General features: G+C 38.1%; 2 protein-coding genes across 3 annotated transcripts in view; both read right to left on the reverse strand.

Annotated features, from left to right (window-relative positions):
* Positions 1 to 3839: 3839 nt before the first annotated feature.
* On the reverse strand, positions 3840 to 18405 carry LOC117252013 (monocarboxylate transporter 13). Of its 2 annotated transcripts, none has more exons than XM_033618640.2 (5): positions 18101 to 18405; positions 13513 to 13743; positions 13287 to 13430; positions 10224 to 11006; positions 3840 to 6529 (listed from the first exon to the last, which is right to left on the reverse strand). In XM_033618640.2, exons 2-5 carry the CDS (start codon positions 13706 to 13708, stop codon positions 6375 to 6377), a joined length of 1278 nt encoding a protein of 425 aa, XP_033474531.1. In that variant the 5' UTR covers positions 13709 to 13743; positions 18101 to 18405; the 3' UTR covers positions 3840 to 6374. The 2 variants fall into 2 exon arrangements, with proteins under 2 accessions (XP_033474531.1, XP_033474530.1); XM_033618639.2 differs by having other exon boundaries at positions 13513 to 13748; positions 18101 to 18404.
* Positions 18406 to 19916: 1511 nt separating this feature from the next.
* jak2b (Janus kinase 2b) overlaps positions 19917 to 22501 on the reverse strand; it is a 32539-nt gene continuing 29954 nt past the window's right edge. Inside the window, exons 23-24 of the mRNA XM_033619893.2 lie at positions 21457 to 21570; positions 19917 to 20777 (exon numbers count right to left, since the gene is read on the reverse strand). Coding sequence (XP_033475784.1) covers positions 20670 to 20777; positions 21457 to 21570 — 222 coding nt within the window. The 3' untranslated portion in view covers positions 19917 to 20669. The remainder of the gene's footprint in view (positions 20778 to 21456; positions 21571 to 22501) is intronic.

Raw genomic sequence — 22501 nt, forward strand, 5'->3', positions numbered from 1 at the left:
TTTATCATTTTTTTCGACATGCTATACCATGACGTTTTTATCAGTTTTTTCGACATACTATACTGTGATGTTTTTATCCGTTTTTTTCGACATGCTATACTATGACGTTTTTATCATTTTTTTCAACATGCTATACTATGACGTTTTTATCAGTTTTTTTGACATACTATACTATGACGTTTTTATCATTTTTTTTCGACATGCTATACTATGACGTTTTTATCAGTTTTTTCGACATACTATACTGTGACCTTTTTATCCGTTTTTTTCGACATGCTATACTATGACGTTTTTATGAGTTTTTTTGACATACTATACTATTGACGTTTTTATCATTTTTTTTTTCAACATGGTATACTATGACTTTTTCAACAGTTTTTTCGACATGCTATACTATTACGTTTTTATCAGTTTTTTCGACATACTATACTGTGACGTTTTTATCCGTTTTTTTCGACATGCTATACTATGACGTTTTTATCAGTTTTTTCGACATGCTATACTATGACGTTTTTTTCAGTTTTTTTCGACATGGTATACTATGACATTTTCATCAGTTTTTTCGACATACTATACTATGACATTTTTATCAGTTTTTTTTCGACATACTATACTTTGACTTTTTTCCGACATACTATACAATATAGTATACTATGATTTTTTCATCAGTTTTTTTCGACATGCTACACTATGACGTTTTCATCCGTTTTTTCGACATACTATACTATGAAGTTTTTATCAGTTTTTCGACATACGATACTATGATGTATTTATCAGTTTTTTTCAACATGCTATACTTTGACTTTTTTCAAAATGCTATACGATGACGTTTTTATCAGTTTTTTCGACATGCTACACTATGTTTTTATCAGTTTTTTCAACATGCTGTACTATGACTTTTTTCGACATGCTATACTATGACGTTTTTATCATTTTTTTTCGACATGGTATACTATGACTTTTTTCCGACATATATTGTGTTTTAATTAGTTTGTTCGACATGCTATACTATGAGGTTTTTATCAGTTTTTTTCGACATGGTATACTATGACTTTTTCATCGTTTTTTTTGACATGCTATACTATGACGTTTTTATCAGTTTTTTGACATGCTATACTGTGACATTTTTATCAGTTTTTTCGACATGCTATACTATGACGTTTTTATCAGTTTTTTCGACATACTATACTGTGACCTTTTTATCCGTTTTTTCGACATGCTATACTATGACATTTTTATCATTTTTTTTCGACATGCTATACTATGACATTTTCATCAGTTTTTTCGACATGCTATACTATGACGTTTTTATCAGTTTTTTCGACATACTATACTATGACGTTTTCATCAGTTTTTTCGACATACTATACTATGACGTTTTTATCAGTTTTTTCGACATACTATACTGTGACGTTTTTATCCGTTTTTTCGACATGCTATACTATGACATTTTTATCAGTTTCTTCGACATGCTATACTATGACGTTTTTATCAGTTTTTTCAACATACTATACTATGACGTTTTTATCAGTTTTTTTTTCGACATGGTATTCTATGACTTTTTTTCGACATACTATACAACATGGTGTACTATGATTTTTTTCAACAATTTTTTTTGACATGGCATTCAACATGCTCTATTGACTTTTTTCGACTTGCTATACTATGACGTTTTTGTCAGTTTTTGTTCGACATGCTATACTATGACTTTTTTCGAAATACTATACTATGATTTTTATCAGTTTTTTCAACATACTATGACGTTTGTGTTTTTTCGACATGCTATACTATGAAGTTTTTATCCGTTTTTTCAACATGCTACATTGACTTTTTTCGATATACCATACTATGACGTTTTTATCAGTTTTTTTGACATGCTACACTATGATGTTTTTATCAGTTTTTTCGACATGCTATACTATGACTTTTTTCGACATACTACACTATGTTTTTATCAGTCTTTTTTCCACAGGCTGTACTATGACTTTTTTATCAGTTTTTGGCTGGTGACTCGGATGAACTTATCCTCAGAAGCAGAGGTGACTCTTGGTCTTCCTTTCCTGGGTCGGTCCTCATGTGCGCCAGTTTCGTTGTAGCGCTTGATGGTTTTTGCGACTCCACTTGGGGACACATTTAAAGTTTTTGCAATTTTCCGGACTGACTGACCTTCATTTCTTAAAGTAATGATGGCCACTCGTTTTTCTTTAGTTAGCTGATTGGTTCTTGCCATAATATGAATTTTAACAGTTGTCCAATAGGGCTGTCGGCTGTGTATTAACCTGACTTCTGCAAAACACAACTGATGGTCCCAACCCCATTGATAAAGCAAGAAATTCCACTAATTAACCCTGATAAGGCACACCTGTGAAGTGGAAACCATTTCAGGTGACTACCTCTTGAAGCTCATGGAGAGAATGCCAAGAGTGTGCAAAGCAGTAATCAGAGCAAAGGGTGGCTATTTTGAAGAAACTAGAATATAAAACATGTTTTCACTTATTTCACCTTTTTTTGTTAAGTACATAACTCCACATGTGTTCATTCATAGTTTTGATGCCTTCAGTGAGAATCTACAATGTAAATAGTCATGAAAATAAAGAAAACGCATTGAATGAGAAGGTGTGTCCAAACTTTTGGCCTGTACTGTATGTCAAAAAAACGTCATAGTATAGCATGTCGAAAAAAACACAAAAACGTCATAGTATAGTATGTCAAAAAAACTGATAAAAAGGTCATAGTATAGCATGTTGAAAAAACACAAAAACGTCATAGTGTAGCATGTCGAAAAAAAAAACTGATAAAAATTTCACCCTATAGCAAGTCTAGAAACTGAGGGAGGACCACCGCTCAACCTGGCCAAGTCTTGGTTAAGGTGCTGGAAAAACAACTAAAAAGTCCACGATGAAAAAAGGGGATTTCCGCACACTTAAATTTGCACTAAAATTCACATTAACACAACATCATGTGAATTTTAGTGCAAATTTAAGTGTGCGGAAATCCCCTTTTTTCACCCTATAGCAAGTCGAAAAAAGTCAATATAGTATTATATATTATATATATATTTTTATCAGTTTTTTTTCAACATGCTATACTATGACTTTTTTCGACATACTACATTATGACGTTTTTATCAGTTTTTTTTTTACATGCTATACTATGACGTTTTTATTAGTTTTCTTCGACATGCTATACAAAGACATTTTCTAACATACTATAGTATGAGTTTTATAACATACTAAACTGATTTGTTTTTATCATAAAATACTATGATTTTTTTTAACACACTGTACTATGACTTTTTTTAAACATACTATACTATGACTTTTTTTCATCATACTCTATGATGACCCTTTTTAAATTATAAAACACAATATATCATAGTATAGCATTTTTTTTATCAATACTATGACTATTTTTATCATACTATACTATGATTTGTCTTATCATACTATACTATGACATTTTTTAACATACTATACATGACGATTTTTGAGAACAATAATTACAATAGTTGCAAAATTATTTTCTTTTGATCATTTAACATTAATGCTCCAACACAAAGTATTAAGCCATGTGGAACAAGCTTATTGTGAGGGCTTATACTGATTCGATAATTAGGGTGCAAAAGTGTTCTTCAACTCCTGAGCAATTTGCACAGCACATACCTCAGATTCCTAAAAGCCACTAATAATATTCTCATCCTGGTATCAGTGTCATGTTGTGTTGGGCAGCTCCTGAGAGTTTGAGCCAGCTGTTTGAGACTTGTATTTAGTTTTGGGAGTGCCCAAGGCAGATAAGATAAAAGATAGAGATGAAAATGAAGTAAAGATATGTGAGACGTGTTTAAAACCATCAATGCAGTGATTTATTTTGTAAAATGTAGCATTTTGAACTTAACAAGGACTAACAAGAGATTTCATATATTCAGACAAAACCTGAAAAGAGAAAGCAGAAAAAAGGGTGGAGCGGGCTGTACGTATGAAAACTAATATTACAGTACTACAGGAACAACAAAAGTGATCTGGATCTCAAGTTATCTTTCAAATATCAATAAGAAAATTCACATTTGAAGTGGTTAAAAGTTACCAAACCTTATTTTATTTGAGTATTTCATCTCTTTAGTCTCTATTACATAAAAGGAACTAATTTGATTGGACAGGATTCATATTTTTAAAAAAAGTAATAAAAGCTACACCAGGACTTGTGACAGCACAATATGCCCTCAAAGAGCCACTCATACTATCAACATACCAGTCACACAGAAAACCAACACTTAAGTTATCACACCAGTTTACAGCTGAAGAGTTACAATGGCTCCCCACTGTGGCTTGACCCACATGCTGTTTACAGTGCTGATGATATGTGGGAGTCCCTGAGCTTGACAAAAAGTAACAGAACAATAACATTTCTGCTCCTTCTGAAAATGCATTACTCAGAAGTCTCCCGTAGTGCTGACAACTTATTAGAAAGTCAACAGGCTCCATTATGAGGACAAAAACAAACATTCATATGGCTGGTTCTTTCAAAACTTATCTGTTATACTGTGAAAACACATACAGGATCGGTCTGGTGATATTCTGTGTCTCTTATTGCCAACAAATCACATGGAAAGACTAAAATCAATGATAATATAACAAGTATAACAAGTATTACCTGATATATCTTATTTTTCAATGTCATAGAGCTCCATTGTTTTCTAAATAAAACTATTAAAAATAAACCAATGAGGAAAATTCTCACACTGTGTAAAATGTTCCTTCATTAAACACAGCTACTGAAGTCTATTTTGAGTCTGTCCCATAAACATCGTCCTGCTGCTGTAAAAACAGACTGTGACGATCAGTGTTTAACATGAAAACTACTGCATGTGACATTTAAAAGGACAGTTCACCTCAAAATAAATTAAATATATACATTTTTTCCCTCTTAACTGTGGTGCTATTTATCAGTCTAGATTGTTTTGGTGTGAGTTGCAGAGTGTTGGAGAAATCAGCTGTAGAGATGTCTGCCTTCTCTCAAATATAATGGAACTAGATGACACTTGGCTTGTGGTGCTCAAAGTGCCAAAAAAATTTTATTTGAAAAATCCATTATGACCCCATTACTCACAATAATCCACAGACCTTGTTGTGAGCAGTTTCATGAAGGAAGAATTTTCTGTCTACCAAACTACACACGCCAACTGCATCAGAAGGAAGTGTACATCTACCTAGCAAAACTGAGCTAGCTAATGTTACAGCTCAGCCGAGGACACCATTAATGTTTCAATCTTGTGCTGTCACCAGTGCAAGCCTCTCGTCCATGAGTAGATGCACGCCTTTCGACAGGAAAAGACTCAGGAGGAAACTGTAACTACATGAAACGGCTAAGTTCTGTGGATTATCTTGAGTAACTGGGTCATGATTTCTGTAAAGAGACATTGCTGTTGAATGTTTTGTTTTTGTTTTGTACTTTGAGAACCACAAGCTGGGTGCAATCTAGTTCCATTATGTTAGAGTGAAAGCAGACACGTCTATGGCCGATATCCCCAAACAATCTAGATTCTAGATTGATAAGTAGCACTACAGACAAGACAAAAAATATATATTGCTGATCTTGGGGTGAACTCTTCCTTTAAGGACACAGCTATAGTATGAGTCTGAGCCTGTCTGCTGCATTGTTACAGAGTTAACGCTCGTAAGTCTGGCTGTCAGCCAGTGAATTTGTTCAGATCTGAGGTCCTTCAGGGCAAAAAGAAACGTTTGGATCCTGCAGACTGTCAACAGCTTGCAATGTAAACACTTATGGTCACAAACATTTACAGAACAAAATGTATAATTGCATGCTGTCAAAAACGTACAGGATCCCATTTCTGTTTGTCTTTGGAGTGTCTTTGTGATGCACGTGTTCTGTAACATGTAAGACTTTATGGTTTTAAAAAAAAAGAAAGAAGCAGGATTTGATTTAGTGTCTCCTTATAAAGCTTAAGTCAGAGGCATTTGAAAGATTTCCCCAGAAAAAAGGAAAATGTTCGGTGCTATATGTCACATGACAGACTTAAAACGTAATCAGCGCACACCAGAGTGTTTCGTGGTTACAACCTTTTCTTTTTTGCTATTGGCTGCAAACTTAAACACAGAGCAGTTTCAAAAATATCCAGAGGGTTTTTTGACCTGTGAAAAATACTGCCACGCAGAGATGGAAAACCTGTCTGTGCCCTTTCAGTCCCAGATGGGGTTCATGATCTAAACCTGCATCCCAACACAAACTCAGTCGAACCACTTAGCATTTTGCATGTGATCAAACACTAAACGAGTTTTTCTGGCACCTCGGGCTGATCATCTGATTAAAAAAATCCTCGTGTAACAGAGTCTCACTTGACTATTCCTGCCTCAGAGTCATCTTGCATGATCACCTGATGAGCTTGCCTCCACTGATTTCCTCCTCTGAATGAGGCGGTCGACCACCACGACGAACACTGCAGATGAGATGAGGCAGAGGCCTGAGAGGTAGAAGGCGGCACTGTAGTCGTTTGTCTGGTCCACCAGCCAGCCTGTACAAGAGATACAGAAGAACAAGGAACACATGATCACAGTGTGCCAGAGCTGATGAATAAATGATGACACGTATCTATTTCCTCAGGAGAGTGCAGACCTGCAGTGACAAGTCTGCGCCATTTCAGTGAGGAAAACATTATGAAGTGCTGCACTGGGTCAAGACACTGTGTGGGTGATTGTAAACAATCAATCTGTCTCTACACTAAAATCACTTGATGTTGTGAGTCTATGAGCCCTAAGGTTCATAACAGGTGATCTTACAGCACCCATCACTGCCACTTTAACCGAAAGGTTGGCTGGCAAACAGTTGGCTGTGAGGCGGGGACAGCATAAGTGTTTGTTCTTTTATAAAGCTTTGACACAGATGCTTCCACCCTATATTTATCCCTTTTAACTCTGACCTCACATGATCTTGGCACTCATTCACAGAACAGATTGTTATTTCACACTCCCTTAATCAGACATGAACCAGGAAGAATGACATTCTCTTACAGAGCTCCTTATACATGGAATAATCTGCAAAAGACCTTAAACTCGGACACTCTGTCACCTTTATGGCTGTTTAAATGCCTTATTTCACATCTTGTTTTAATTGAGTGTAAATGCTTTTAACTATACATCTACACCTTAACACACCTTAGCAAGTAACCTGAACCTGTTTATCACGCAGCGTTTCTACTTTCGTGATCATTTATGCTATTGCTGTTTTGTATAATTACTTTTGTTTTATTTAATATGCATGATGGTTCATGTTTGCTTATTGGTTGTTTTTAATGTCTTTGTTCATGCTCAGCATCACTGAAAATGAGGGTCTCAATCAGTTGATTTCCTTAGTCTTAAATAAAGGTTTGAATGAATGAATGAATGAAGTTTGAGTCTGTTTAAGTAAACTAATTATTCCAGTACATGTTATTCCTTTTCCTTGTGCTGCAAGTCATTTTCTAAGGATAGGAGTCACTTTGATAAATGGTAACTTGTCTCTTTTTGGAATTAAATAAGCTTTGATCATACATCAACGAAAAGAGATTCTGTTATTCACAAAAACAGAAAGTAATGATTATATGACATCAATGACATAAACCACACTTTTAGCACTTTCTGGTGAACTGCTGAAATGGCTGTAATATTGCATTGACTCAAATATCAAAAAACACCCTGCACAAAAGAGACTAAGGGCAGGAGAGCAGAAGTTTTGATGATGACTGAGCGCCACTTAAACATCTTTTGTATCTTAATTCCACCCAAATTGCTAACTATCTATTAACGTAATTCCTGTGATACTTCCCATGCAGCCAGTGGCTTTTTCAGTTTGACAGACGCCATGTGCCTGCAGCCGCACTTTGAGAAACTATGTTGTACAGCCAGGCTGAGGCTGTGCTGAGGTGCAGCAGTGCTTTAAGCTTAACGGTAATGGCAGCATGCCAAAATGCTCTCAGTGACAATACTGACATGCTGATGGCAGGTAGAATGTTCACTATTTCATCTTAGTTTAGTGTGTCAGTGTCACTACTTTTGCAGGAATTTGGTGACAAATTAAAGTGTTGGACAAAGTAAAATTTTGATGCAGGATAAAATATTAAAAGATCTCCTGAGTAATTAAAATTCATCCTGTGCGAGATATGAATGTGTTATCAAATTCAAAGACGGCCCATCCAATATTCCAGTCTAGGCCGACAGACCGGTACTGCCCATCATAGTGTCACACTGCTAGCACGACTGAAACATGCAGGTGACAAACTAATATGTGTCAGTCAGGTCACAGTCAGTGAAGATTAATGTCCGTTTTTCTGAATTCACCTGGAACTGAAAGACCCACTAAGTATGCACACTGGCCAGTCAGTCTCGTACAACAATGTTGACAATGTTCAGGGAAAGTTCAGTTGGTTCAGTTTCTTTATGTCAGCAAATCCTGCTGGTGGGAATCTTTCCTCTCTAAACCTGAGTGTGTTGCATCTGAGCACAGAGTAAAATGTGTCTGAGTATTGAAAAGTGTGCAAGAAAGTATTTAAATTTGACACTAAATATTAAGTCTTTCTTTGATCAGAATATTTGCTTATCTAAATCAGAAACTTTATTACATTACACAGACATTATAAACATTAAATTAGACCGTGTTTGGTAACATATTTAACTAATTTCCTAAGTATTTTCTCTGAGGTTTCACAGAAAGACAGATATAACTTGGTCTTAATAAGAGGGAAAATAGTCTTAGTTAGTGTGCAAAAGTGCATGCAAAATCAAATTTTGTCTTTAGAAAAGCATCAATTCATTGTAATAATGAGTGAATATTTCCTTGGGTATAAATGGTACAGTTCTTCTTTTCCCTATAACAACTCTGCATTCATGCTGCGTCAGAATAATTGGAAATGGTTTCTGTCTTGGAAGATTTATGTAGTAACGCACTCTCATTGTCAGAACAACAACTGGGTAAGTTGATGAAAATGTTGGTACATGAGTTGCCGAGCTGATGTCATAAATGTAGAAACATGGAGGATGAAAGTAAATATTCAGTTGATGGTAATAAACTTTATTAATTTACGTATTGCATGTCTATTGTTTGTTCACATATCAAGCAAATAAATGCATACCCCAGGATTTTTAAAATTATAATTTTTAGTGTAGTTTTACTTTTTCCGCCCTTTGTTGTGTCTATTTTTTGAGCTGATTTTCCTCTTGGCATCAGTAGAAATGGTCGGATGAAGCTTCAGAATTTTCTTTCTATTCGTACCGAAAAATATTTGAAGCAAAAGCAGCAAACGCAGTAACATCGGGTAGCATGTAAAACTTAGAGCAGCCCTTCAAGACAGGCTGAAGCACCCACGCCTATCGGATTTTAAGAGCTTCAGTCTCATGCGTGTGCAATAAAAGTCCAATAACCCTGTATCTTATTATTAAATCTATAATAATTTTGTTCAGAAGCACTGCATTAAATGTAGATGGTGTAGGAGCCAAAACGTGTATTTATCCTTCATTGTTTAATATTTGTTTAGGCTGCAAACATTCCTTACCTTAATTTGGTGTCCTTATGATTGGTAGGACTGTTTGGCTTTCTGTTAGACTGCCTTTTGAGTATCCTGTTTGATTCGCCAACCCTCTTCGCTCGCTATCAAACGCTCTCCCTCAATTGACATTTTTAAGACAAATCTTAAAACGCACGTTTTCAATGGCCTTGGGTTGTTGGAAGAGATTTTAATATTTTAGTATTTTATAATCTTTTTTTACGTATGTAACTGTTCGTACCACTGTTATTCTGTTTTATCTTTGTGTACATGTTTTATTGCTACATATTTGTGTGTCATTCTTCAAATTTGTACAGCACTTTGGTCAACTGCAGTTGTTTTTAAATGTGCTATATGAATAAACTTAATTTGATTTGATTTAATTAGATCTGACGGAGACCTAGAGTCGTAGAGTTAGACTGCCTATGCTTAAAGAATACATATGGAGATTGTTTCACCTGAAGTCTGAGTGCCTTGGTTGTTTTTTCCATAGTTGTCTGCATTAATTTGAGACTTCTGGGATCTTCAACTTTGACCTACCTCACCAAAGAGCACCTGTTGGACCGGACATCACAGCCAAGTAGTGCTTCCTTCCTTCTATGTAACCTATCCTGTTTCTACTTTTGCCCTGTCTGTCAAACACCTTTGTAAACTCTGTTTTTACCTGACAATCTAAACACGGACTGCTCACCTGCAGCAGGTGGACCGATGAAGCCACCGATGCTCCTGAAAAGCATAAAGAGCCCCAGTCCACTGTCGAATCCCTCCAGGGTTACAATGTCCACGATGGAGGTGACGTGAATGGCCACCACACAGCCGAACAGGAATCCGTAGAGCGAGGCAAAGACCAAGATGACCCAGAAGTTGTGGCTGACAGGCAGCAGCAGAAGAACCACCCCCAGCAGAGTTGCCACCATGGTGAGCAGCTGCAGGTTCCTCAGCAGCCTCATGTTGGCTATCCACCCACAGAGCAGCCTCCCCACCAGGTCCGCAGATGCCAGGACGGAGAGGATCAAGGCTGGCCAGTACTGATCCATCCCCAAACTGTTGGCAAAAGGCACTAGGAAGAGAGGTGGGATGAAAAACCCTGCTGCCGCAAAGATGGCAAACAGGATGTAGAAGAGTAGTTCAGGTTTTCTCATCAGGGAGAATTGGAAGATAACCTTCCTCTTTGGTGGGAGCACAGCGGCGTCGCCTTCTAGATTGTCGTTGGTTTCCTGTATCGGGCTCTGGACTGTTGGCAGCGGTCTCATAAGAGCGCCGCAGACACACAAGTTGAGCTGAAGGCCTCCGATGATGAGCAGAGAACCCTGCCAGCCGTATCTCTCAATCAGCCACTGGAAGAAGGGGCTGAACAAGACAGCGAAGACACACTCCCCTGAGCTGGCGATGGCGTAGGCGATGGGGCGCCACCGTACAAAGTAGTGGCTAACCATGCTGTTGGCAGGGATCCACGCGAAGCAAATGCCCGTCCCTGGAAACACAAGATGGAAACCTTTAACCATCTAATTTCTTTTAGGAAGAATGGAGGACAGAGGGATGTAGTGTGCTGTAAAGCCCTCTGAGGCAAATTGCGATTTGTGATATTGGGCTTTATAAATAAAATTGATTGACTGATTGAATGGGGTCCTCTAATGATGTATTAAAGGGACAGTTCACCTCAAAATCAAAAATACATATTTTCCCCCTCACCTCTGGTGCTATCTATCAATCTAGATTGTTTTGCTTTGAGTTGCAGAGTGTTGGAGATATCGGCCATAGAGATGTCTGCTGTCTCTGTGATACAATAGAACTAGATGGCACTCAGCTTGTGGTGCTAAAAGCACCAAAAATGAATTTGAGAAACTCAAAAGCAATGTCCCCTCAGAAATCATGACCCAGTTACTCAAGATAATCCACAGACCTTGTTGTGAGCAGTTTGATGTAGGAACTATTTTCTTTCTACTGAACTACACCCACCAACCATATTACTGTGCAGAAGGAAGCGTGCATCTACTGCTAGCTCACCTAGCACTGCTGATCTAGCTAACACTACAGCACAGCCAAGGATGCCATTAATGTTTATCCCTTGTGCTGTTACAAGCACAAGCCTCTCATCCTTGAAGAGATGCATGCTTCCTTCTTAACAATGAAAGAAAATGATTCCTACTAGTGTCGTCAAAAATACTGTTTTATTGATGCATATTGATTCTGAATATTTGAAATGGTTTCAATGCTCATTTCCCTGCTGTTGCCAGTGAAAGGTGGGTGTGCCCTTTTGTTCCTGTGAAAGTAGTAGCAGATACTACTTTCCCACTCCTGAATTCCCTCCAACAGCGAGTTGACAAACACAGCCTTGTTATATTTATCTTTTAATATATATATATTTTTTTTATTCTAAGCCCTCAACATCAATTTATTTTCTGTGGTATTATGAATTCTCTTGAACACTCTTGACGAAGGTCCAGGAAGACCCAAACATTAGTGTTATTAATAAATTGTGAAGCTGAGCAAGAGCAGTTTGCAGGTTTTTTTGTTCAAAGATTTTCTTTGGTATCAAAAATGGTATTGAACATGAATATTTTTTAAGGTATTATATCAAAGTTAGAAATTCCAGCATTGTGACAGTTCCTACATGAAACTGCTTACAACAAGGTCTGTGGATTATGTTGAGAAACTGGGTCATGATTCCTGGAAAGAGACATTGCTGTTGAACCTTTCAAATATAATTTTTTTGCTGTTTGAGCACCACAAACAGAGTGTCATCTAGTTCCATTATTTTCAAGAGACATCATACATCTCTACAGCAGATATCTCCAACGCTCAGCAACTCACACCAAAACAATCTAGACTGATACACAGCACTACAGGTAAGAGGAAAGGTATGTTATTTTGATTTTGGTGTGAACTTTCCCTTCAACCAAACAAAGTGGTCACCTTTAAACCACCCAGCTACAAAAATATTTTGTGCCATATGGGTATAAAAATGCCACTAAAAGAATCTGATTTCTGTGGAAGAATTATTAGGTGAAAACAGGTGACATATGTATCAGAGCTGCAACTAACTCTTATTTTCATTACAGATTATCAGGTTGATTATTTTCCCAGTGAAATACTTAACTGATTTGTTTATGACTTGTCAGACTAAAAGTAAAAAATGCTGATTACAATTTCCCAGAGGCCAAGGTGTCATCAAAATGCTTTCTGTAATCGTCCAAACCCTGAACATTTTCAGTATATTATCATTTAGTTCAAATCCTCACACAGCACTTGACCAGCGTTATGTACTATGTGCCCCATGATTTGTACAGTAGGCGAGTTGCGAGAATACAAAAGCATGAACAGGCTTTTCTAAGTCAGGAAAAGACACAGCTGATTAGATTTTGATAATATTTCTTAGGTGGAAATAGTGGGATTTAATGAGATTATTGACATGTGGTTCAAAGTTCAATTGAGAATCAAAAGTGATGCCTAAATTTCTCGCTGTAGATTTTATATTAGTTGCCAGAGGACCAATAAAAGGGTTGAAATTCCCTTGCTAGGTGATCAGGGCCAAAGATGATCACTTCTGTCTTGATAATAAAGTGATATCAAATCAAAATCAAATGTCAGACAATCTAAAATTATAAAAAAAAGAAAGAAAAAAAAGCCTAAAAGTCAGAGAATGAATGCCATGACTAAATGGCCCAACAAGTGTCTCAGAACACCAAAATAAGTAAAAAGAAAAAATTCGGTAATGATTCCTGAGGTCCACAGTGTGTCCTGAGTGTGCTACCTTGCAGGATGCCCATGGTGAGGTAGAGGCACGGCAAACCGAGGTCCAAAGACGCCATCAACATCCCCATGGCAGACAGCAGACCTCCGACTATGATGACCACTCTCTGAGAAAACTGTAAGGTCAGCGCACTGGCCAGTGGAGCTGAGGAGGAAATGAAAACACCACTATCAAAAAATTCTGGAGTACAAAAAAATAAAAAATAGAAATCCAACCGTGTCTTTACCTCCGAGATGAAACATGGCGATGGTAGTGGAGGTGACCCATGACGTGGTGCTGGTCAGGACTCCAAAGTGACTCTGGATGTCCAGAAAGAAGAGGCCGAAGTTCTTGAGGACGGCACCAGTGAGGCCCATGATGAAAAAGGCCGACATGACCACCACCCAGCCATAACCCCCATCAGGGGGTCTCCTGGACTTCATCTCTGCTGCTGCTGCTCTGCAGGCCGCTCTCCTGCCTGTGCTGAATAATTGTCATGCAACAGTGATGGAGCTCAAAGGCTCAGTGGTAGGTGGAGCTTATGAAAATGAGCATGCAAAACACACATAGATTGCTAATACAGATCAAACCTCTGATCAGCTAAACATCATCTTCCTGTTTTCAGTTTAAAAAAAATAAAGTTCTGTTGGCTTTAATATATAGTCCTTTAAAAGTGCACCAAAAAGTGGACCAATAGAAAAGGGACTCAGTTCATTTCAAAGAGGACTCAGTTCTCTTTCTGGTCAACTTCAGCTCTGATGGGGCCTCAGTCCTCTCTCTGTTCACACTATATCGATGTAGTTTTGTTTTTCCTTTGACGTGGCACTGCAGAGCGGTTATGAAGCCCATCACTTTCAGATGAACTTAAAATTGGAGGAAAACCTCAGTGTTTCTGTGCTGTAGACTGTTGCTATTTGACGTATTCTACATTCCACATCTGAAGACATGCGGTATCTTTCATGCACCCAGTTATTCCACGACTGGCATCCTTGTAAGTGTCAGGCTGACGTGGTTTTGTCTGTCTTTTCAGGTGTTCCAGTGCAATAACATGCGAACTACAGGGCTAAATACAATGGCAAATAGCAAAGTGATCCTTTGTGTTCACAGTGCACAGATTGAGTGAACCACAGAGGGGGTCTGAGCTGTCTTCAAGTGTTCACATATGTGCAAAAAATGTCCCTGCTTTGAGTCTGTTTAGAAGGCTGAAAAGGATCCTAAAAGACATTTAGGGTATTTTTACACTTGGTCCTTTTAGCTTCAAGTCCACAGTGTGGTTCACTTAACCTGTGCACTGTGAACACAAGGCGCTTCAGGTTCACTCTGCTCTTTGCAATTGTATTTAGCCCTCTAGATCACATGCTGTTGCCCTGGGACGCTTGAAAAAACAGGCGAAACTCTGTTGGACTGTAATGCTTCCAAGGACGCAGGACGGGGAGTAGTTTGGTCCACAGAAGGTACCGCACGTCTCCAGATGTCGAATGTTGAATACATCAAACGGCAACAGTCTACAGCACAGAAACACTAAGGTTTTCCTCCAATTTTAAGTTCATCTGAAAGCGAGAGGCTTCATAACTGCACTGCAGTGCCACGTCAAAGGAAAAACAAAACTATGTAGACTCTAGCGTGAACAGAAAGAGGACTGAGGGCCCAATCAGAGCTGAGGTTGACCATAAGAGAAAGTCTTTTTCCAAATGGACTGACAATGTGAACACAAAAAGAACTGAGTCCCTTTTCTGTTGGTTTACTTTTTGGTGCACTTTAAGAGGACTGAGTTTGGTTTGTTTTAAAAGGACTCTATGTGAAAACACCATTAAAGGAATACTTCAGCCCCTAAACGACCATTTGTAAATCAATTACTCAACTCATGTTACGTTGACTTTATGAGGCAATTTTTTTCTTCCATGCCTCCATGGTGAACGAAGAATCAAAAAAACTGAGAACATTTCCTGACGAATTGATGTCATAGGTGTTTTAAACAGCAAAATTAAATTAAATCACATGTTTACAAACTCTCACATGACTTGTACAGTATAATCCAAGTCTCATTTATCCATTTGTTTGCTCAGTTTTTCCCCCAACAAACAGCCCTTTCTGCTGGGGAACTGAGCTTAAACTTAAACTTATCTATGCCATCTTCAAAGCCAAACTTCAGTGACAAAAACCTTATCTTTCACACAGGAGCTGCTGGTCTATCATTGCCTCCATCAGTAAGTTTAAATACTAACTAACCCTTTAAAAACACCAAAGTTTTTAAGTGTTGTGTGAGTCTGTAAACAGATGTTTCGATGCGGCCATCTATGCCTTTCATCAAGACTTCCCTCTGTTTTTGGATTCTTTGTTGACCATGGAGGGGGGGCTGAGAGCAAAAAGTCTTCCTCACAGATTCAATGAAACAGGGAGTGGTTAATTGATTAACAAATGGTCCTTTGTGGGCTGAAGTATTCCTTTGATGTCTTAAGCATTTTGTAAGACTAAAAATACCACTGACAGGAAAAAGTACTCTGATTTTTGACTAAAAAGAACTAATAGTTTAAGTAAAAGTAAAAGTCCTGCATTTAAAATCCTACATCCTACTTATTATCACCTAAATAACTCAAGGTATTAAAACTAGAAGAGCTGGGTCTGCAGTAACATGTCTTCTGTGACTGATGTTATGACATCATTAGATTGTTAACAGTTATTTAAATGAAACCATCAAGGAAGTCAAGATGCATCATTATTTGCTGATAACTTAACACACATTTGAAAATGTTTTTTGAGGAGGGGTCTCAAGCCAAAATGTTGGGAACTTCTTAATTCTTCACAATAGTGACCACAGAAAAAGTTTACAGTGATAAGGCTCTAAAAATGTAGCGGAATGATGCATCAATGCATTTCCAGCACTTATTGAAATAACAAAGGGTCTCAGTGAAGTATGTGCAGTGTCACATATTTAGTGTTAATTGTCACGAGACCAGAGCTGTTTACTTCTTGGTCGCACCATGAGACGAGGATAGCTGCATCAAAGCTTGTTCTTATTCAGAAGTCGACAAATCCCGCCGCTTTGTCAATGATTTTGGCGTCAAACACATGATGCCTAAAACCACCTTACGCCTCAGAGGAAGACTGATGTTGGTTGTCACATGGGTTGGTTGAGGGCGCTGTGACACTATGTTGATATCAAACAGTTGGCCTGACATCCTGCTCAAAGCCTGTAGGTTATTAGTAATTTAAAAATCAAGCACTTATTAAAAAGTTGAAGGTAATAGCTTTGATTTGAGTCAACCTTTAGCTTAAATTGTTTCGTCAAGAGGTCAGTTGGGGTCGGCTATTACGTGTGACAATTCAGAAAGACAATTGGTATGGCAGACATGTTATAAGTCCACATGTTCTCAAGTGTTTCTGATAAACACACACACAATGTTAGTTTAGTTCTTCATCTAAACAGTAACATACTTCAACCTCGGCTGTTTGACATTTTAACAGAAGTTCCTAGTCATACTGTGATGAAGATTAATCTGTTCCGGTCTCACTGTTTCATTTAATGTTCTATTCATTATGAATTGTGAGGCTAGATTTTTTTAAGCACCGTGAATTCCTTCATTTTACTCTTTAATTACAGAGGATATTTCAAACAGTCAGCTTGTTCAAATTCATGGTTCAAACACAAGGGGCACCGACGAGGACTATCATGGAGGTGGTATTCTTTTCAAAACTTATTTGGTGTTTCTATCTTAAAAAACTAAAAAGTTATCCATTTTTTTAAATCTCTTTTTTTCTGAAACCCCATTGATATCAGTAGGATACCAACCCCATCACAGGGTCAGTTGTCTTACTTCTTGTTACAATAAGATGTAAAAATGAAAGAGGTGCCCATTTCAAGCCAAGAATTTAAGCTTTCATTTAATGTGGGAATCACTGCTGAAATTTTTTTGTGATGATGAGCAGTTCACACAAGAGTAAAAAGTGTGACAACCAACCCTGGTCTCCCCTATGTAAAGCAAATATCAGGGCAGTAAGAAACGCTGCTGTTACTGAGGTAATGTAAGAGGCAGGAAAGTCCATATAGGGTTGGTGGACGGGTTAACAAGCCCTGGACTTTCATCCAAGAGCCCAGTGTTTGTTCCCCGAATGCCAAAACAAGATGTTTTCTAAAGCTAACCATGTGCTTTTGTTGACATCCCAGTATTGGCAGCATGTCCTGGAGTGTAAACAGCAGACGCACAAGGATTCCTAACATGTCAGGAACGTAAAAGGCCACTGACAAAGTGGTGATATATGTATGTATAAGGCTTTTTGATATGTAAAGTAGTCACTCTGGGCTGTGATGGAGCATTTGAGTGGAGAGTGCCAGTGACAGAGTTTTAATAACTGAGCTGGGATATAAGAATGTTAAAGAAAGCATAGGAGATTATGTTAGTTTGGTCAACAAATGGTAGATACAGCACATTATCCCACCGGTCACAACTGTAACAGACCATAAAACTCACTTTAACATACTGATTGATTATTTCAAGGGGTTATCAATGACAGACGGATTGGATAGTTTTATGTACGGGAAAAAAGTTGGGATTAGATGGGGTAAGTACCAAAAAATGGAGGTACTCGAGTAAAGCATCTAGGAATAAAAGACTACAAACACAGTAGACTACAAAGTACAGCCTCAAAACTTAGGATACCAAACATTTAAGAAGTAGGAGATGAGGTAGGAGACTTAAGGCTGCATTACTGAGGTTCCTCTGTACAATCAAACGGTTTGATCAAATTAAAAACATACTTCACCAACAGATCTGTATAACAAAGACACTAACTCACCTAATAATAAACAACAAAGATAATTTAAATGTCAAGCTTACGTTTCTCCCCGCTACGATGCTTCTCTTGGCGTCCTCCGCATATGTGCTGCTACAATCATGTTTTCCTTCACGGTGAGGTCAAAAACGTCTGGTGCTGAAATGACAGCGCGCTCCTATTCAGAAGTTTAAGGCACCTGCATTAAAAACATCTGACATTGTAGATGTTGCGATTATAAAAGGCTCCATGTATCAGTCTGCTTTATCATTCCGTCTCCTCCGCATGTCCGTCCAGCAGGAGTCCAGCCAGCACACACAGCTGAGCGATATTACACAGTTGACGAAAGAGACGAGCACCGGAAAGGCGTTGCAGCTTCTGGTGAAGCTGCGGTAATGCGCAGCGTGCACACGATCCGGATTTCAAAGTAGAGTATCCACATGGATGTCATTTCTAAATAAATCTTCCCACAAGGGAGAATGAAACTATCTGTAAAAATGAAAAGGAAATGTTCCTTTGTGAAGAGATCGGGTTGTCCTTTTTTACTTTTTATTTTCTGGTCTTATACCTGGATTGTTTTTGGCTGCTTTGAGCTGTGGATGCCCATTTCCACCAGGTTGATCAAATAAATAAATACATAAAAGGAAAGGAAAGATAAAAAAAACATAATTAAAATCTTATGACTTACTATAAATAAAAAAATAATTTAACGTTTTGATTCATTATCTCAGTTTTGATTTAAAAACATATCTTACACCTGATTTTTTTCTCGTAGTAAAAACAGAATATTATCCAATATTTATTTCCATATAACTTAGAAAGAAACCTTTGATTTTGTTATTTTCTTGGACGGAAATATGCTTCCTATAAAACCAAAAAAGTATAAAAGTACAACACACTGCATTTAAATTTGTTGGAGTAGAAGTATAAAGTAACATTAATTTATTTAATGTTACTTTATACTTCTACTCCAGCAAATTTAAATGCAGTAACATTAAATAAATTAAAAATACCCACACTTTGTACTTAGTCCTCAAATACATGTAGGGCTGGGACTAACAACTGATTCAGATTAATCCGTCAATTATTTCTTCCATTAATCGAGTCAGTTTTTGGTCTATAAAATATCAGACAATAGTGAAAAATGTCAGTGAGTGTTTCCTAAAGCCTGAGATGACGTCCTCAAATGTCTTGTTTTGTCCACAACCTAAAGATCTTCAGTTTACTGTCACAGATGAGTAAAGAAACCAGAAAATATTCACATTTAAGAAGCTGGAATCAGAGGATTTTGACTTCTTTTTTCTTCAAGAATTACTCAAACTGATGAATCAATAATCAAATTAGATGCCGATTAATTTAATAGTTGTCAACTAATCGATTAGTAATTGCAGCTCTAAATAAATGTGCCAGTATTTCGTTTATCTTCACCACTGGTGCTAGTTACAAACTTATTTTTCAAGTATTCATTGTTCTCTTTTCTTTCTTTCTTTGTATTATTTATAAACTTGACCACTCTAGTGTCTGTAAACCAAAGTGCCTCTCAGTGACATTTAAGTCCAGCTGTAAAAGGCAGCTCCGCTCAGCTCATGGTCTCTGTTACTGCAGTTATGTAACATGCTCTGGGTTAGTGCACACTGCAAGGATTAATAATGTATGTGGACTGCAGCTTAAATATGTAATGGATACTTTTACAATTCCCTGAAGTCTTTCTGTTGCAGCATTTCAAACACTCAACTCAACTAAGTGGACAACATTCTTAAAATGAGTAAAGACACTTGACACACTGACAGAAATTTGAGCAGGGTGAATGTAAACCAACGAGTGTTGCCTTCGGAGCTGTCCAGTTGAATGTGGAAGAAGAATTTGCTTAACAGATACAGATTGAATTAAACTGTTCTTTAATATGCACACCACCTCTCACAATGAAAACATAAAACAATAACAGATTTTTAAATCACCTTTTGTATGTACTTCATTTATACTGACATCTTGCTTGCAGTTCAAATATAGTATTTACGATATTTTCATTTTAAAAAATTATAAAATTTTTCTGGACATATGTACACAAATATACTGTAGGTATATACACACATACATAGAAAACACTCAGCTCTTATTAGACCATTTCTCTTCAGTTGAGGGGTACAAGGGGGTGGCAAGAGCTAGCCCTGCTAGCTGTCTGTATGAACACACACGCTCTCTCTCTCACACACGCGCACACACACTTAGACACACAGAGCTTGTTTGACACAAGCATCTCTAGCTTTAGGCCTGGCAATACTCTACTCACAGTCTCCACAAACTTTCGAACTCCTCTTTTAAAACTTTATCCAAGACGTCTGACCGAACCAACATCACCTTCAACAGTTCTTTGCATCCAAGCCTCTGCTTCCATTCTGCTCCACTATTAAAATCAGGGTTGGGGTGCCTTGCTAAAGGCACCTTGGCAGTAGTTTCTGAGCTGGTCCTATTTTCGAACCACCGCTCTTCCAGTCACAATCTGCCTCGCCACATGCTGGCACTCAGCAGGAGCAGGACCTCGTTTTGGCCTTTGTCCCTTTGCCACAAATAGGGCAACACTGTTAAGAGTGACTTGGCTGAACAGGAGCAGGGCACTTTGGGTGATTTCTCTGTCTAAAACTCCTTACTGTCCCTGAACAGGTCGATGCGCAGGGCAAGTTCCTTGAAAGATGGACGCAAACCGGGGTCGTTGTCCCAGCATTCCTCCATGATCTCATGTATCTGAGAGGAAGAGCAGGAAGGAATGAGTTATTGACATGAGCAAACAAAATCATTACAGGCCAGTCTCTCCTGATGGCAAAGGTAACAGTGTTTTTTTTTTTTAATGTGGAAAAATGGGAAAGGCATGACGTGCAACAAAGCCCCCTTGGGTGGTTGTCAAACCACTGTTGTTGCAGTTAATTGATGTCTTAACCATTTGTCTACTGGGCCAATCCAACAACAGGTAATAGTTTAAATGGTTTGAATTTCTTGCAAAACCGGTGCCAAATAGGTTGAGCTGCAGTGCGTATTTTTCATCAAAACTTGCGCATGTTTAAAAATAAATAAGACCTCAGGTTGTGTCAATCACACTTCTACACAGACTACTTTTCGGCATTTGTCAAAAGCCTTTAGAGAGCTGTTTGACCAAGAAGCAGTGAGGAAAATGTGGCATAACCTGGACCCTAACTAATTTGCTCCTGTTCCTGTGGAGGCTTTGAGATTTGGGTTAAAACAACAAACCAAACAACTGAATACAACATAACAGATAAAACAGACTAACACATGTGTATGTTCATGTTTTAGAAATGACAAGGTGTGTGTTTGCATGAGTCCCAGTATAAATCTAAACTGTATGTAAGTGTATATGTGTTTGACGAGTGGGTCCAGTCAGACAGGAAACAGCAGTGCATGTTCTTACCTCTGTGGGACACCCGAGAGGTTGAGGCAGCCTGCTGCCTGATTTGAGGAGCTCAATGAGGTGATAGACAATCAGCTGTCCCTGCTTGTCATTCCCCATCATGGACATAAAAACCTGAGGAGAGCGGTGACAGCCAAGACAAAAACTGATTTAAAATCTATTTGATTTACAGAAAAGAGGAAGATCCTTGCAGATAATCAAAATTACTCCAAATGTAAAAAAGGTAACTGTAACTTCATACACACATGACGTAAAACGTGGAGCAACATAAACTCCGGTTATTAGAGTCAACATGGCAAACTATTAGAGTCAACATGGCATTATTTATTGATGACAGTCAGTTAATTGATGTCTGTTGGTGAGTCTGTGCCTGATGGGAATTACCGGCTCTGACTGTTAATGACGTCTGAAGGCCTTAAATCAGGGTTCCTACACATTTGGAATTTCAAAATTCCATACTTTTTCATACCCTAATTTCCAGACTTCTCTGCGTTTTTTGTTTTGTTTTTTTTCCCAGAGAATATGCGACATCTGAGTAAATATATCAGTGTATCATATTTCACATCATATTTAATCATTCTTAATAGGTGATTGTAGCCAAGTACCATAATGGCATACAAATAAAAACTCAGGTAAGTTCAATGTCTGGGCTGAGGCAAAAAGGTTGGGACTCTGGGTGCAAGCGATGCAGTAACGAGAGGTCGGTGTTTTTTCCTTTCCTGTGGCTCAGATTCGCCTTCTCCCCCATGTTGGCGATGTCAAACGATTTCACACAAAGCTTGCATCTAGCTCTGTGTGTGAATTGGGAATCCTTGGCCAACCAGTATTTATATATGGTATTGTCAAGCCATCCATCCAAAAACTTGCATCTACCCATTGTGAACCACGTGAAACTCAGTGTTGGGAGTGAAACTTGATACCTGGGGGGCTGGAGGAGGGTCAAGGGGCAGCAGACTGGACATACCACTTGTCAAACAGGTAAAAGGGGCGGTATGTTTCCTGAGATATTTGCTCTCACACAAACTGTGCTTGGCCCAGCATAAAA

This window comes from Epinephelus lanceolatus, chromosome 9, assembly GCF_041903045.1.
Source record: "Epinephelus lanceolatus isolate andai-2023 chromosome 9, ASM4190304v1, whole genome shotgun sequence".
In the NCBI taxonomy this organism is placed as follows: domain Eukaryota; kingdom Metazoa; phylum Chordata; class Actinopteri; order Perciformes; family Serranidae; genus Epinephelus; species Epinephelus lanceolatus.

Coding starts and splice junctions, on each gene's coding strand:
- LOC117252013 (XM_033618640.2), bottom strand. CDS start 13,708: ATGAAGTCCAGGAGACCCCCTGATGGGGGTTATGGCTGGGTGGTGGTC. Junction 11,007..13,286: donor CACCATGGGCATCCTGCAAG/GTAGCACACTCA, acceptor TTGTGTTTCCAG/GGACGGGCATTTGCTTCGCG. Junction 6,530..10,223: donor CATCGGTCCACCTGCTGCAG/GTGAGCAGTCCG, acceptor TCTCTTGTACAG/GCTGGCTGGTGGACCAGACA.